General features: G+C 34.0%; 1 protein-coding gene and 1 non-coding gene across 3 annotated transcripts in view; both read right to left on the reverse strand.

The window, feature by feature from the left end:
* The window catches only part of LOC100783900 (nudix hydrolase 3), a 43169-nt gene extending 37462 nt beyond the window's left edge, over window positions 1-5707 (reverse strand). The window contains exons 1-6 of one of the 2 annotated variants that reach the window (XM_041008716.1): window positions 5455-5707; window positions 5147-5326; window positions 3956-4033; window positions 3176-3272; window positions 2203-2336; window positions 1038-1119 (exon numbers count right to left, since the gene is read on the reverse strand). In XM_041008716.1, coding sequence (XP_040864650.1) covers window positions 1038-1119; window positions 2203-2336; window positions 3176-3272; window positions 3956-4033; window positions 5147-5326; window positions 5455-5525 — 642 coding nt within the window. In that variant the 5' untranslated portion in view covers window positions 5526-5707. The remainder of the gene's footprint in view (window positions 1-1037; window positions 1120-2202; window positions 2337-3175; window positions 3273-3955; window positions 4034-5146; window positions 5327-5454) is intronic. The other variant, XM_003543291.5, reaches the window with a different exon arrangement.
* Window positions 5708-7019: 1312 nt separating this feature from the next.
* MIR10430 (microRNA MIR10430) lies at window positions 7020-7150 on the reverse strand. The gene has a single exon (NR_161718.1). It is a non-coding gene; the product is annotated as a microRNA MIR10430 (primary transcript).
* Between the last annotated feature and the right edge of the window lie 11304 nt (window positions 7151-18454).

The following is an 18454-nucleotide window of genomic DNA, read 5'->3' on the forward strand; positions in this document are numbered from 1 at the left end:
TATCACAACCTTGAATGTTCAAAAATGACACTTCTAATTAATTTATTTGCAACAAAAAAAATCATCCAAAATCCTCATAGTTAATCACACTGATGTAAAAGCAACATAGAATTATTTGCTAGTATCATAATCTCCATGCAAATACACGTAATGTTAATATATTACATTCTTCATTTTTCCTATAAATCAATAAAACATTTGTTAATTGATACTGTACCCATTTCTGCTAATGCTTTGTTATGGGGATTTCTGTGCACATTGTAATGCAGAATTCCCCTTACCATTCAGTATCAAGATCATTTTTTTTTATCGGCAAAAATAAATTATATTATATATATAATCAGTACCAGCGGTACTATCAGTACAAATAGTTAGACTACCAGCCACATGGTTCCAACATCAGACTAAGGTCAGTCCCAGAGGGAACCAATAGCTGGGTACAAATTCTGTTAACATTCCAGTTCCTATAGATTTTACCCCCCAGTATCAAGATCATGTTGCCAAGAAAAAACAAAATGCAGTCAAATGGTTCAAGAAAGATAAGTCTCAGAATATTCTCTACCATGAGAAAAAAATGGCACATTGCCAGGTTTTTTAGTCAGCTCAAAGATTAAGTGCCAGGTTCAATCCCCATTTGGCAAACTGTCAAATTTAGACAATATCTTTTGTGAGATCAAAGTTCATTCTCAAATACGTGATTGGATCCCATGCCAAAAATTAAAAAATGACAGAGAAACACTAGCTGACAGAATTACCTTTGCAATACACCAAAACATGCAAGTATTTATTACACCATATAAAGACATCACAGTTAGTCTTTTTCCATACACTAAGGCCCCATTATGTCAAACCAATTTAATATTAGACATAAAATAAGATGCATTCACATTCAAGGAGGGAAGTGATGTGATATGATAGAACTAACATACTTTAGCGACATGCACTGAGGGAGCAAAAAAACAAAGCTAAACAGTAGATAGATCCAGTTCAATACAATATATGAACCAAAAACAAATGAAAATAAAAATTACAACAACCTCAGCACTGAGGGAAATAGGAGCATAACGACTTATTTGCTTCTGTAGAGTCAAACTGCGGGCTACAGTATTTTCCTTGTACCTTCAACAAATATGTAAATGTAATGATTACCAAAATAAGTATATAATAACAAATATCTGTTTTACATATCATGTAGTTGTCCTTCGGAGAATACATAGTCATAAATAAATATACGAAGAGTTAAAGAATGTTGAGTTCTAAGACAGCTATGTGATTGTAGGAAAACTGCACCTAAAAGTAAATCCATACAGTTTCTGTTTGGATCGGAACGGAAACAATGACACACTTATTCCTACATACTGGGTTGCAATTTTTCGTTTGGCATGAGATGGTTGGTGATATGTAAATATAAAAAGAAAAGGATGTCAGTTAGTTACTTTCAGCCAGCCTCTCTTATTTTATGGCTGTTAGGTAGCTGTCTATAAATAAGGCAGGTCTGTTGTATTTTAGACAGACTGAATGATAATCACAGGGTGCAGTGCACATTTCCTTGACCTCTCTGTTTCTCTTCTCTTTCCTTCTATCCTCTCTATTCTGTTTCTTCTCTCTTTCCCTCTTTCTTTCTCTGTTTTTCTGTTTCTTTCTCTTTCCCACCTAAATTCTATAACAGTTGGTTTGTTGGATGAATATTTGGTTTGCCCCTTCACATTAGAGGATGTTTTCTTGGTTTACATAAAAGGATTCAGAAGATGACAATGTCTGAATTTTGTGTACACGTTTGGTCTTTGCTGTTTTTGGTATATTTGGAGAGAAATATCCATACTTGTAATGGCCACTCTTCACCTTGTCAAACCAACATCTAAGCACGTGCCTCTCCCTACCATACCAGCTTCTAAGCTATGAAGTACGACACTGCTCTTGCATGAGGTGTCTAAGTGTCAAACACGTCTCCAACACCAACACTTGCACAACAAATATCACACACTCCTCACTAACACCTTCATATGGATAGAAACAAACCAGAATAATGTTATTATTTTCAAGAGTTATTGCAAAATGAAAGAGGTTTGGCTTCACAAAAAATAATAGTATACCTCTTTTGGATTATATCAAAATAGTTGAACACTTGAACGTAATTTAAATAATAATATACCTCTTTTCAATTATATCAAAGAATTGATCATAATTTAAATAATAACATACCTCTTTTCAATTATATCAAAGAGTTGACCATATTGTCCATTAACATCATAAGGGACATAGCCTGAATCTTCTTTGGCCAGTAACCTTTTATACTCTTCATAAGAGATATATTTAACAGCAGAAACCTCAGTTTCCTGCCAATGTAAAAAGATCCCGTCACAACAGATCAGGAAAGTTTATAATACAAATCATGCATGCACCTAGAAGACTAAAGGATAGGCATGAAAGGAATGGGATTAGATTAGCACATCAAATAACAGTCATTTATCTACAATCCTGGAAATAAATATTACATATTGTCAACCCATTATTGTCTTGCAGACTACTACCACCCAGCGAACTATAATGAACCAATTCATCTAACGGAATTCAATGAATATAGCAGATAATAAAATAGAAGTGTAACGTAATATAAACAATGAAATCGCATGACTCTGAACGTCTATTGTATAATTCTTCTAGACATGTTAAAATTGTTTGAACTCAAACAAATGATATTAGGCATTTATGTTATTGATGTTACAAATAATGTTTTTGGACTAAATTTTATGAAGTTTACTTATAGTAGGCCTATCATTCCTGTCACCAGATATTTCAAAGTAATTCCCATGTGCGAAAGAATTAATTTAAAAGAAACACTCAAAACAAAATAACTACAATCAACGATATGTAGCACAAGAATAAGGACCAAGAAAAAATGACCAAAAGCACTCAACTTCTCAATATTTAAATTCAATAATAAGCCTCAAATCACTAATTACTAAACATAAACTTTAATTAAAATTAAATTATAAAATAATATACAATTATCACAAATGTAATACCTTCATACTGAGTTCTAGCACATGTAAAACAAGCTAAATTAGTCAATAATGAAAAGCCATAAATGCTATCCCCATAATCGAATAAAGATGATGTGCTATGTCAATGAGATCCAATAAGTCCAATTTGAATTCAACTTACACATCCTTACCTGAAGTACAAAGGCTTCCAGAGGTATTGGATCAAGTGTTGTTACCAGATACACATCATTATATTCATTATTTATGTATTTTCCATCATTTATGACACTGCATTTCATATTTAAAGATAACATCAGCTAGTCCACAGATAAATAAGGAGAGAACTGCATTAGTTGAAGATAAACATCCTATAAGCACATAATAAAATGAAAAAGAAACACAAATCGACTTGGCAGTCTCCTTCATTTGAGGAAGACACCCCATAGTCTATACAAACCCCTTAACAAACCTTGAAAGAAAAATTAGAGGGTGTTTACTTTGTTTTTTCACTATTAATTTTCAGTTCATATGTTTTCATTATAATGATATTAGTGCAAAAACGGCACTCTGGGCCTGGACTTGGAAATTATCTGTATATGTAGTTGGATGTAACTTGTTTTGAAACATGTAACTGTTGTTGGAAGTTAAAATAAAATGTTTTAGTGGTTTATAATAGTTGAGGGGTAAAAACGTCCAGAGGAAAGATGACACCATATGGGGCTATTCCCTTTATAATAGTTATAGAAAATAATGATAAAAATGTCACCTTGTTTACATTAAATTTTCAAATTTGTGTGAAGTAAACAGTAAAAGAAAAAAAGGAAACTTTGGAAATAGAAATCAGAATAAAAGCAATGTGATAGCATTTATGCAATTATAGTTACAAAAATAATTAAAAATATTAAATGAAAATAAAAAGCATGCCCTTAATATTTTTGACAAAATACAGAAATACACCATAGACTACTTACCACTCTTGGAGGAAAACAAATATCAATTCAAATGCATCCTTAGGAAGGGTTATACCCAACTCTTCTTCAAGCTCCCTCCTGAAAAAGTCAGACGCACAACAACACTACAGACTTGATTAGTAAAGCAACTTTTTCTGCTAACATTCTGAATAATTGTGCTTTCAAATTTAAAAATATAGAGAGTAATTTCACTGACCTCCCATAAGTTCAGCACTCATTAAAAACACCCCAAACACCTCATATTTAGAAAATTACACTCATAATCCTTTCTTAACCCCAACACCCTTCTTCCAATACCCTATGCAACATGCCTACACTATTTCCCCTTGTAAATATCAAACTAAAGAAGATATGTATAATTTCTGAAGCAAAATGGATATCAGATGTAATCAACACTTAAAGCCCGATGCATTTGGATCAATTTACTTTAACAATATATTTTAACCTAACTTCTCGAAAAAGCTTTTGGAAAAACAATATATGTCTCTTCTAAAAAAATTTAAGCCAAACAAGTCAATTTGGAGCAAAACATCAATTCAGTCCCTAACATTGGCACCGATAATCAATTCGATTCTTGACATTACTAAAGCTCAATTTGGTTCCTAAGAATGGCACCAGCAGTCAATTTGATCTTCAACGTATTACTAGATAAACAAATCTAGTAGTAACCCACGGTCAATTTAGTTTGGTACCATCACTCAATTTGGTCCTAACTCCTATCACTCACGCCTCAAAACTATTTAGTCACAAACTAAATTTCCTTATTGCATATGCCAAATCACATAAACGACACAAAAGCAATAAAGAGTTGCTTCAATTGAACGAGAGCACATGCAATAGCCATTCACAAATCCAAACACGCCAAAAGTCAGGAACTAAATTATCAGTTAAAGACCAAACAACTAAACCAATTTTTTCGTCACATCAAAACACCAAATTGACTAGTCCTCCCAACATTAGGAATCCTTTGGTTTGAAAAACAAAAAACATTTTCTGTTTTCACTTGATTCTCTATTCTCCGAAATGCATACAGGAAAAAGTTAAAGAAAAAGCAACAATCAAATTCTATTTTGACCATTTTTATCCAAATGTTCAAAACACGAAACAATCTGAAAACAAACAAACACACACACACACACACACACACACACACACACAAAGCGAAACAGTAATTTCACAATGCAGCAATACCTAGCAGAGGTGAGGGACGAATCACCAGCGGAAATGTGGCCGGCACTAGAAATATCCCAGAGATCGGGCCACGAGTCCTTGCACGAGGCGCGCCGTTGGAGGAGAAGTTCCCGCGTGCTCTCCGCGAATATCCAAACGTGGACGGCGCGGTGGTAGTCGCCATCGCGATGCACGTCTCCCCTGAACGCACACGCAAGCGTTATTGTTGTTGCTATTATTATTGCTACGCACACCGCACGCACACGCAAGTTTGAGGAAGTGATAGTGAATATTAGCGATTGGCGAGTTTGGGATTGATTATTTATTACCTGGGCTTGGACACGCCGGTTTTGAGGCCGGTTTTGGTGAGAACGTCGAGGTGCTCTTCTGCTTGCTGCATCGGAGAGGCGTTGTCGAATGAAGTTGCGCCCAATGTGAGTGAGGGGAGTCAACTATTAGAGAAGCAGAGGAATGTTCAATGTTCTTCACCCATCTTTTTTTTTTTTCATTATCGGTATTATTATTCTCTAACTAATGGTAAAGTTTTGTTCAATTACATAATGAAGGGTAAAGGGGAATTACTTTGGGGTGGGGGCGGGATCAGCGAGAGAGGAGAGAGCTATTGACACAAGTAGTTAACTATATATTTCTCTTGATCAAGGTCTGAATTCAATCTTTACGTATGAAACCACATTAGAATAAATTATTTTATCCTTTATTTTAAAATACATTGATTTGACGAAAAATAATTAATTGAATGATAAATAAGAACTCTTAAAAAAATTTAATTATTATTTGATAAAAAAAACGCCTCCCAATTAAAAAAAAACATTTTGTTTTACCCTTTTACTTTTAAAAATTTTCTCCATAGGAGCATATTTAATGGGACTTTTAAAAATTTTCTCCATAGGGGTTATAAGATCTTATTTTAAATAGTTAAGATTTTTTTTAAGTATTAAATAGTTAAGATTAAAACCAATCAAGTCATAGGTATTTTTTAAATAAAAAAATCATTGACCTTCGTAAACTTTTATCATCTATATATGATTATATGGTTAGTTTTATTTATTTCACTTCTATATAAAAAATTATATATGCAATATATTATGTCATGCACAAGTGTTAATTTATTGTGGAAAAATAAATTTAATTTTATATTATTACAAGTTTAATATGTTTTAAGTTTGTATATATACCTATATATTTAAAATATATATGTGAAAATAATTGGAAATATTCTTTAAAATTAGAAAATAAATATAAATATTAATATATGTTCAAATAGTTTTAGTTTCATTTATATAGACGTATTTTTCAAGAATATGTAAAGTAAATTCACAAAAGTTTATGAATCAACCCAATTAATTAAAATTGAATATTTTTTTAATATATTTATAAATACTTATTGTACTTAAACTTAACAAGGCTTCATATTTAGTAGTCAGTTAAGGGGACTACTTAGTACTTAAAGACTCTTACTTGGATATAGGGGTGGGAATAGGTCAGGCTGGCCTACAGGGGCCTACGACCTGGCCTATGTAAAGTCTGACATGAACTGGCCTATTTAATTAAAAGGTTAGGCTCAGGCTTTTTTAAAAGTCTATTAAATTAAATATATCATGCTTAGGCTTATTAAAAAGCCTTATAAGCCTGATAGGTCAGCCTATATATATATACTTATATTATTTTTTGGGTACAATTAATTATTTTTTTGAAACTAGTAGACTTTGATTACACATTACTGCTCCATAACTTTCATTCCTATCATCAAGTAAGACTTTAATTACAATTTAGGTGTGAGTCATATGCCCCTTTATATTCCTTATTATTTTATTGGTTTTCCCTATTCCTGAATGTTTCCTTTTTCCTATCAAAGACTTTTAAAAAGGCTATCAGGCCAAACTAGGCTTTTAAAAAGGTCAGACCGAGCCAAAATAAAAATCTTTGATAGGCTATAGACTAGGCTCAAGCCTCAAAATTTCATCGTAGGTTAGGTTCAGGCCTTTTAAAGCCTAACCTGGCCTATTCTCACATCTGCTTGGATAAAGGTACTCTCTTTTAATTTTACACAATAAATTCCCCAAATAAATAATTTTAATTTATTGCATGTTATAAATCAGGATGTAAATTAATTTATTAAAATTTTAATTAATTATCCGTCAAAGATTTAAAAAAAATACTTTTTTACCATTCAATTTCATAATGAAATTCAAATTTAAAGATACATATTAAAATCATAATTAATTCACTCATTAATTAGAATTATTTTTTTAAATTTGAAATTAAAGGATTTGAATTATTGAATATTTTAATTTATATTTTTATTATCAATAAATTTATATTTTAAATATGTTATATATATATATATGTGTGTGTGTGTGTGACATTTATATGTATTTTTAAATATATAAAATTTAACTTAATCATTTTCTATCATATCGTGTTGAGAATAATTAATTAAAAAATTATATAACAAAAATAACAATTAATGACAATTCAATCACAAATTAGATTGAATATTTTTCTTCCTTTCTTTGACTTTTATTCTCTTTCCGATGATTACAATATTGCCCTATTACAACCAAACAAATTTGAATCATGTTGATTGTTAATTCACACACTCATACCACTCATTTGTTGCAAGATCCTTTATCATTAATTCAATATCATCAAACTTTAGTGTTGTTTCTTATTTTTTCACATTTTGCCCTCATATGTACCAAAGTGAAAGTGAACTATCGCATTGTGCCTTCAACCTTGTTCCAAACCCCATCCATTATCAGTTATCATCACAATTGAACTCCGCAACATGGGATATGGAGAACGTATTACAGTGGTGGCTATGAGTTGCAATCACAATGAAATTACTGGTGGTGATGACCCTATGTAACAAAGTATTTTTTTTTGTTGACTTACAAGGGCTTAACAATCCAAAAAAACACAATTATACCCTTCCTATTATTGATTTCTCCGCCAGCAAAATAGGGAGAGCAAAACTAGGGCTTACACGAAAAAAAAACCATCCCATATGGAAAACCGAGAGCATGTTTAGCAAAGGCATTAGCTAATGCATTACATTCTTTGAAAATATGCTTGAAAGACACCACCATTGGAGGCTCAATGCTGCTTTTTATAGCTCAACAGATTTGAAAACAAACATGATTTTCATTGCACCCACCAAGTATAAGATGTAAGGATTTTGCTGAGTCAGATTGACATCCTACTTGCAAAATTTGTTATTCTCTAGCAAGTTGAATGTTATGGAAGATGGCCCATAACTCTGATAGAAGAATTGAACCCGCTCTCAGGTTACAACTAAAGCCCATCATAAAATCACCTACATCATTTCTGAGAACACCACCACACGATATAATTGCATTTGCTCAAGATCTAGCACCATCACAATTGAGAGTGAATTGATTTTCTTAGGATGGACTCCAAATGAATTTATTAACTTGAACATTGTTGGATCTATTCTTGATAATTCCCTTTCGGTTATTGGTAACATGATTCCAAGCCAGCTCCATCTTATGTAACTAGGCCATAATATCCTCCTTGCTCCACTTTTGATCTTTGAACACTTTAGCATTCCTGTGCTACCAAAGGAAATCAATAATGAAGCCAAACGTCAAAGGCCAATTTAGAGGAAACGAATCATGCTCTCTTAGTTTGTTGACATCTATTGATGAATAGTACCTGAAAAAAGTTGTTAGATAAAAAAAGGTTGACTTCTAGCCATATTGTTATTGCCTCCTTACAATTTCTCAAGCAATGAAAATTTGACTCCTTTTCAATCTCACACATTGGACAACTCCAACTATCAGTGAAACCCCTTCGCCATCTCTCTTCATTCGTAGTTAAGGTTTCATTTGTAACCTTCCAAAGGTGAGCACACACACGCTCAAACCCATTTCACTTCCATAAAAATTTGAATAAGGGGATATAAGTTGAGACATCAACTTTTGCAATTAATGAGTAAGACCTCTTAATATAAAACACTTCATCAATAGAATTCTTCCACCTCATATCACCGGCCCCCATCATCTCACAGTTCAAAAGAATACAGTTCCACACATGTTTCACAACATTCCACAAATTTGAGCCTGCTCTTTTTTTCTCCACTATGGGCATAACTCCTTCCCCCAACCATATTTTGACCGAACCACCTGAACCCACAAGCATCCAGCTAGGTTTATTACAGAGGTTCTAAGCCACTTTCATCATAAAAGAGTCATTAATATCCCTAACTTGCCTCAATCCCAAACCTCCTTTCTCTTTCGATTTACACAAAGAACTCCAAACCTTCCAGTGAACTTTCCTTGAGGATTTAGAATCTCCCTAGAGGAAAGTCCTATATGTTTGATTCAATTTATCACACACATACTGTAGCACCCTGAAATATTATTAGTTATTATGATTGATGCCTGATTTTATTTGTTGTGTTGTTTTATCCATGTTTTATTTCAAGGAGGTGAATTTAGTTATTAGAGAGGTGTGGTTAGTTAAAACTCTAGCTTCTCAAGGAAGCCTCACGAGAAAGCTTCTCAAGGAAGCTGCCTGAAGCTCTCTCGGTAAAAATGCCCTCCTGTATTTGTTAACCGTTGGATCTTCTTGAAATTTGGTCTGGAGGTTCACAGGATAGCATTCCACGATCCGACCGTTGAGATCTGCGATATGACTTCTGGTGTGTTCGAGACGTTTCTTTTCCCGAGAGCAAAAGCACTCGCGTGTTGCAAACGTTATTTTTCGTGTAGCCTTGGAAAACAATCATTCTTTTCTCCTTCTTTCTTCCAAAACCCTTCCCCAACATCTCAAGATTCTTCTCCACCACCCACAACCACCGATGGCCACCACGGACCGTCATTGTTCCCCGCTGAAACCCCACACCGAGAGGAACCCTTCAATCGGAGCGGAATCTTCCAAGCTTGTCTCGCGATTTCGGTAGAGAACGAAGCCCAATCTAACCTTCATGGTTTTCTTTGAGGTAACTGTGATTCTACGTTTGTTCCTTGTTAGTTTCAACTTGTCTTTGCATCTTTTCTGACTCTGGAACCACCATTGTATGTTTTACGTGTCCTTTGGAAAACCCTAGAGAAAGAGACTTTGTAAACGTTATCTTTTTCTGAAATGGATGTTATTTTTGTGATCTTCACTGAATCCCGGTCACATTGACATGATTGGAATTTCAAAATGTTGTTCCTTTTGTAGAATCTGAAACGCCCTTAGCCTTTTCATGTAGTGACATGAGTATTTGACTCAAAATATTGTTTTTAACCTTATTTCTGAAATCTATAGTAATTTCCTTCATTTTGGCGTAGTAGAGACTTGCATTGGATCGACAAGCGTGAACAAAAGAAAGGCCTCTAAGTGATGCAAAGAGGAACCGACGGGGAGATCACGATACGTGAGGGGAGTTTATTATAAAAGTTACCATTTTAACACCATAATTAAGGTCAGGGAACCTAGCTATGAGAATATATGTCTGTCTCTGTTGCATGCTGATTTTCCTTTATAGAAAACAACGTTTTTTTAACTAATGGGATGTGATATAATTGTTATTGATGTGCATGCTGGTTTTCAAGAAAAACTATGTTTTTGACGAATGAGATGTGATATATTTATTGTTGATGAATGAAATTATTGTCTTTATTTGACTTGTGTTGTTTGAAGACTTGGGGAGTGTGAATCTCGAGCGTGAAAGAAATATGTATATGCGGAATGCGGCTTACTGTTGATGTTGCTATTGATGACTTTAATTGATATGTGGTGATGTTGATATTTATGATGATATTGATTTGAGATGACGTTGCTAATGAAGATCATGTCAACATGAATTGATGTTATTATTGATGATTATGTGAATATGAAATGAGGTTGTTGTTGTTGTTGATAACGTCATTGAGATGAGATGATGTTATGTTGAGAATGATATTGAAATGGAATGCTGATGATGTTCGAAATGCATTGAGATGTGCATGTTTTGTATGTTCATGAGGGGGTGTTGTGACCATGTCGGATGTCCCTTGTGTGGGGAACCAGAGTGGTTAAAGAATTTAAGCATCTCTGAGGGGATGGTTAGGAGCTTTAATTCATCCATGGTCATGTACTTGATGACGCCCATGTTTCATACGTTGGATGTTGTGTATGTTCGTGGGGGGTGCAATGACCTTGTCAGATGTCCCTTGTGTGGGAAACTAGAGTGGCTAAAGAATTTAAGCATCTCTGAGGGGATGCTTAGGAGCTTTAATTCATCCATGGTCATGTACTTGACGATGCCCATGTTCATATGTTGTATGTTGTGTATGTTCATGGGGGGGGGTGCGCTGACCTTGTTGGATGTCCCTTGTGGGGAAAAATAGAATGGTTAAAGAGTTTAAGCATTTCTGAGGGGATGCTTAAGATCTTTAATTCATCCATGGTCAGGTACTTGATGACACCCATGGTTCATGCCTCATATGACACGAGAAATAGTATAAACTATGACAGTATGTACTTTGTACTAGGGGGTGCGTCACCTGGTAGGGAACTCCCTTGTGGCCCAAGCTAATCACCGAGGGGGGGGGGGGATTATGGTGCACGACTGGGTGGCCTCGACAATTACTGCATGGTTTCCCTAAGTGAGGTGTCGTGTGGACACGCTTAGACTATTTCCTTGGTTGATGGTACGTACCACATTGCATCTAAGAGTTGAGGTCATGTTCATGCATCATTCTGAGTAGTATTGATTGGATCCATGGATGGATGATGACTAATTGTTGAATATGGATGATGAATAATTGTTGAAGGTGGGTGTTGAATAATGAATATTGTGTAAGCTCATGATGTTTGCCTATGTTTTCTTGCTAATTGTGATTATTTGGATTTAGCATTGGTTCTTTTTATAATGAACTCACCCTTGCAATTTTGTATCGTGTGATACCTGTGATGATCGTGAACCTTGTTCGTGGGAGCAGAATGACAACAGTAGGGTGCAGGAATGGGATTATGTTGAGGAGTCGCCAAGCCGACGTGATGTCGTTGGGATTATGTTAGGAGAGAGTTGTGTTTTGTTAATCAACTCCTCCATAGCTAGTTCATGATTCCTTTTGTTGAACTAAAGATGTAAATTTCAGATTTTTATTATATGTATGAACATAATTAATTTCCATTATATGTATGACATGAATGAAGCTTCTATTCCTATATATATATATATATATATATATATATATTCACTTAAGTAATGGTGTGTTGTTTGGTGAATGTATGTCGAGACAAAAAAAATTTACTTTTATTTTCATAAGCAAATTAAGGGAAGTTTTCATTTAAAAAAATTGAAATTTATCGCATATTAGAGTGGTGATATCGTAGCGACAAGGCGGGTCATTACACATGCCTTGGTATAAAATCATATTGCATGGTATATAGAGATAGTGCACTCAAAACAAATTTCGTTAATGTCAATTTCCTCGCAAAAGAAAGATTCTTGGCCTTCCAAGCACTTGACCTTTGTTGAGCCCTTTCTAAAATATGATTATAAGAATTTCTAGACATCCTTTCATGGTGAAGTTTAACTCCCAAATACTTCCCTAGATCATTGTTTGCATCCGGGTACTACTTGTTTTTATGGATGTGAATTACCGGCAAGTGTACCGGGTCGCCAAGTAAATAATTAAAATGGTATGAACCGAGTATCGAACTCAGGGAACTTGTTTTATTTGGAAAAGAATCATTCAAAATGCAAGTGTTTGTAACAAGAATTAAGTATCATGAATTAAAACAAATGTACTTTCTATTCTAATTAAAAATAGTAAACGTAAGCAATTAAGTGCGAAAACAAATATATAAAAGTGTTGGGTCCTTCTACTGAGATACTTGATGCAATTGCGGTTTTTTTCTATTTAAAATTATTTTTGTGTTCTATGTTGAAGACTAAAATACCAAACACTGATGTCTCGTGAGTTTGGACTAATTCAAATTAAACTTCGTTCTCAGATGTCTCTTGTTGAACTTAGCCTAATTTAAACAACATTATGATTACAGCATAATAAAAACTAAGTTATCGCACTCCGTGTCTGGCAGTTTGACAACCTAGCCCTGCCCTATCTAGTTCTAAGGAAACAGTACATTTTCCAATGCTAAAGCTCCTAACAGCACACACCAATAGGTGATCAAACCACAAGCATGTGGACAATAAGTGCAGATAGAAGCATTGAACACATAAAAATAACTTCAAATAGATAATAATAATTTTTACATCTAGTACTCAGTAGAATTTCCCAACAAAGGATTTTAGTTGATTTTGGCATTCGGTAATTAACTGGAAAAAGAATTTCATTAGAAAAAAATTATACTAGTGAGTCATAACCCCTAATCATTTTTATCATAACTCAAACTCCCCTTATATTTGTTTATTTTCTTTCTTATAAAAACCAAAATCACAAAAATATTTAAATTTTATTTTTAATCAATTTTACTATTAGTTTAATAAGTTTAACTAATTGTGAATACAACTTGTTGTTTGGGTTCGATATCTGAACTTTCAAGTTCACTATTATTATTGCGTAGGGTACCCTTGCCCTTGTGCGAGCCAAACACATCAACCCATCATTAAAAAATTAAAGAGCAATCTCTTAACCGACATAGTATGCCTTATTTAACCGATGTAGAATCCAGCTTCTGTAGTAGTGAGTGGTTGAAATATGTTGCACACGGCTTCTGGCATCCTTCATTGTCACAATAACTATTTTACATTTTTTGTCTTCCTCCTCCAAATTTGTTTCCATATCCTCATCCAAGATACCTTCACTTCAGGATTTGGATTGATTATGATTGGAACAATTTTGGTAACTGTTGGTAGCAGAATATTGAGTTATTTAAATGCCACAATTAGGAGATTTTGCTATTTTTTGTTGACAACAATGATTTAGTCATTATTTGGAAGTTTCTAGTTTGCATTCAACGACATTGATTTTGAAACCCCCAAATCATGGGTTACCACGTGGAAGTGTTGATTACCTTCCCTGAGATATCATGAACCATCACCCTTGGTCGGAGTATGAATATAAGCGCAAAGTTTAGGCCCCATGCATGCCGACAATTTCCATATAATTCTTCAGTATGCCCTAGGAGGCCACTATAGTAGCAGAACAAACCTAGCCTTTCGTATCTGAAATGGACAAATGTTGCCTCCCTTCCTTCCTTTCTGATCTTCTTCATTCATTTTAGAATTTTGTTGACATCAAGGAGAACTATGATCCTCATAAAGGGATTCATAGACTCGAGTTATATTTGTCATTGTAGTCTAAGAATTCCCTGATAAAATGACCTAAATTATGCCCTACTGCAATGGTTGCAAATTCTAGAGGGATGTTGTGGACTTAGACCCAAAAAGGGACTTTGTCAAGGGGAACATTACTTGGAATCTCACCCTTTTGGATGATCAAATGTTTATCAAACGCCCACTGGCCACCTTTCATCACCCACTACATGTCTTTGTGATGGTAAAATTGGAAAACAAAAATTGCTTCTCTTGCTTCAATGATCAAGATCCCTTCAACTGGACTCCATATCTCTGCCATTGTTGCTTTCATGATAGGGATTCTTATGGATTTTTTGATATGAAAGTGAACTACACCAAATTCTTGTATATTATTATTGTTGTTGTTGTTGTTGTTGAATGATCGATAGAGTTTGAACTCTAACAAATTATGTTTGCAGTTGGCGAATTTATATTATATTATATATTTGTATATTATCATTTTATTTGTATGCATTGTGGTTTGGGTTTAGGGGTGTTCGACCCTTGGTAAATTGTTTGTTATGTTTGTTTAGATGTCTATAATTATAGCTATTATGTTGTCTAATTGTTTATGTGTGACAGGTGGTTTTACCACTTAAGGGGCCATAATTGGTTCCTTGAGAGTAATACATAGGCCAGAGCCTCGCCTCTCTTTCTTGTTTTTTTTTGTATGCATTTGTTGATGTACATGATACAATGATTGTGCATGCAATGTGGTGGCTAGAGTCAAGAAGACTGGACAAAGAGTAAGGAACCAATGGTTCTATTTCATTTTGTGAAAAGGTGAGGTTACATTGGGAAGTGGATGATGGACACAAATACACTAGGGTATAGTGGATGGAGAGGTTTGAAGAACCTAGGGGAATTAGCGAGTGGTGACTACCTGACATTTCATGCACTAATTTAGCACAGGTAATTCACAAGCCTCACTTTGTTACTCTTGACGGGCTCTGAGACTATGCTTTTTGAGTTGGAAGTTTAGGGATCGGTGTATGATGTATCTGTATATAGTGATCACTCTCGCCAGTCATCCACATGATTTTGAAAGACTGTCAAGACTTGGAAGGATTGGTGGCAATGATTGGACCTTATTATGAATAAGTGTGATAGTTACGAACTTAGTACGTTAGAGTGTTGTTTGTGTAGATAACCACACACAGTGGCTACATAGATTGTATGTTTTATTTTTTTTTGTTATTGTCTGTTGTTTGTGGCATTTAAGGAGCAAAGGACTCACCTTTGCAACCACCAATTTCAGGGGAAGCTCATGGAGCATCCACGAAGGATATTCAAGTGAATCAGTAAATACTACTACATTTATATGGTGGAGGAAGAGGTGCCCCTCCATGCGCACTTTAGTTACACCCAACATCACTTTTTGTTGTTAGATGAGTCGCAAATACCACCAATCAGTGTGACATCAACCATGTTATTTCCTATTATGCGTACTTTGGATTCAAGCAATCGGGCAACCTATTGCGATTTGGCAACAATTCTTTTGGCATGATGCTAACGGGTGGGCTACTAGATCTAACTTCTGTCAGGATACGACCGTTGAAGTCTATGAGGATGTGAGAGATTTTTGTGACAATGAGGATCTCACACCATCCTAAATTACTTTCTACTGGGGTGTCTACGGTGAAGAGATATCCAAGGGAGAGGTGGTTTCATCTAACGAGGAATGGGATTCCTCAAGAGATGAGAGTAACCCAGCCCCTATAAGAATATGTCTTTGCCTTAGGTAGCTTGTAGGCCTTGGCTAGTGACTGCTCTAAGTGTAAGTTTTTTTTCCCTTTCTGATGTATATGTGGGGTGGAAAGATTTCTATACTTAAGTGTCGTGATATTTTGTTGTATCAATTATTTTGGTGATATTATATAATATTTTTAGGAGCAATGGATGTTTTATCTTTCTTGCTAACAGTCATAATGATTTTCGTACATCTATGCTTATATCTTAAGAGTCATAAAGACTAAATATGTATGATTACATATTTCTTTCATTTTATTATCATTTATTTTTTTTTTGCATGTTAATTCTTTATAACTTATAGTTTATTATAGCATGGTGTAAAGGTGACAGAAAATGGAAACAACTTTGGAAATGGTTTTTAAATAAAAGGCATTTTTTGATAATACCATTTATTCATGAACATTTTAATTATATGTACATGCTTTAATCAAATGCAATATATATACATGTTCCTTCTTTTCCCAAAAGAAAAAATATATATTGAGATATTTTATCAACTTAGAAATAGTAACTAAATTTAATAATCATGTTTCACAAAATATATATTATTTAATGAGTTCTTAAAAAATATTTTTCAAAAAGAATTTAAGGCGTTACAGGTATAACTCGATTGGTTGAATAGTGTGTTTGAGTTGGTCTAAACCCACTACCAAGTTTGATTCCTTCAAATAAGAAAACAAACAAATTATTATTAGGAAAATAAAGAGAATCGAGATTAAGAATAATAATAATTAATTAATTACTGTGATTGTGGTTAGCTACATTTATTGACATGCATGATATGGAATCAATTGCTTCATAAGTTTTTAGAAAACTCTTTTTTATTCTAATGCTTATGTTATAAACAACCTTTTCATCATGGCCTAAAAAAATATGGTTGGCTAGCTAGGACCGATGAAAAGCTCATGGAATGATTGAAGAGTTTAATAATTTATTCTAAATTACTATCCAAAAGCTAGCTATATTATTCATAGAATTTTTCTTTTATACATTAATATGTATTTTTTTATTGATATCTACTGACTTAAATAATATATTAAATTTTTTATTTTATTTAAAATAGAAAATATAAAAAAATATAACAAATAGAATTCATTAATTTTATGAAAGTATAAAGAAAAATTTAGATTTAAATTATAGGAAAATTATATAAGGTTAAAATGTGTTTTCAGCCCCTATAAATATGGAAAAGTTCCAAATTCGTCTTTGCATAATCATGGGTATGTTTTTCGTCTTTGAAAAATTTAATTGTATTGTTTTTTGGCCCGGAGTTAGGCTTAGGTTATCTAAACCTATGTGGCATTTTTTTATGTTTTACAAAAAAAGGGTTTGCTTCTTCTAGTTCATCTTCTTCGACCTTTTCAACCTTCTTCTTCTTAAATGCAACCTTTTCATTTCTGGTTCACCTTCATCTTCTTTGACCTCTTCATCTTTCTTCTCCCTCGTGAACCTTTATTTGCAGTGTGACCCACCAATGGACAAATCTGGAGCTTGTTGGCGATGGGGTAGTCTAAGTTCGAGCAAATGTTGATGGAAGACAATGAGGCTCGACTCAAAGAAAGCTTATTAAATTATAGAAGAAAGTTGTTGGTGAAAGAAGGAATGTGTATTTATTGATGGGTCTTTTCGTGATGTGTTTGTCCATGTTAGAAGCATTGGTTTTCATTTTATTGTTGAAATGTAATGGGTTGATGTTGTTGTTAGCAATGAACAAGTTGTTCTTTCATATTAATGGAATTTTATGGGTCTTCTCCTCACTTATATGGTGCTCAACCTTAAGGCTCAAGTTTATGGGTCTTCTCCTTACTTATACGGTGCTCAACCTTTCCACTTCTACCCGATGAGGGACTTCACCTCACGCTTGTACTTCAACATTTTCTCCATTGGCAGAGCAGAATAATAGATTTTTCTCTCTGATTCTCTTCTCCTTCATCAATATATCTTCTCTTAATACAGTATCTTGATCTTTAAGGACCTACCAAATTATCTGTGTGATCAATCCAACATCCAATTTCAATCCTAATCTGAGTATCAGAATTCCAATTTCAATCACAACTCTATTAACACCTCATGGAATTTCTGAAAAGTAAATCTGGAAGATCCCCAATAACCCATGGTTAAACACTGGCCAAATCATGACCCTTGCAAAAATAAAAGATAACGACCAGAACTGATATAATCATAAATACATAGTGTGCTCTCCCCATCCTAAGTCATTAATTCACTCCAAAATTTTGTTATGCCCCTTAACAATCTCCCACCCATTCCTTATTCAAGTTTGTTGTACTCTCCAAACT

Source organism: Glycine max, chromosome 13 (genome assembly GCF_000004515.6).
Source record: "Glycine max cultivar Williams 82 chromosome 13, Glycine_max_v4.0, whole genome shotgun sequence".
Lineage (NCBI taxonomy): Eukaryota > Viridiplantae > Streptophyta > Magnoliopsida > Fabales > Fabaceae > Glycine > Glycine max.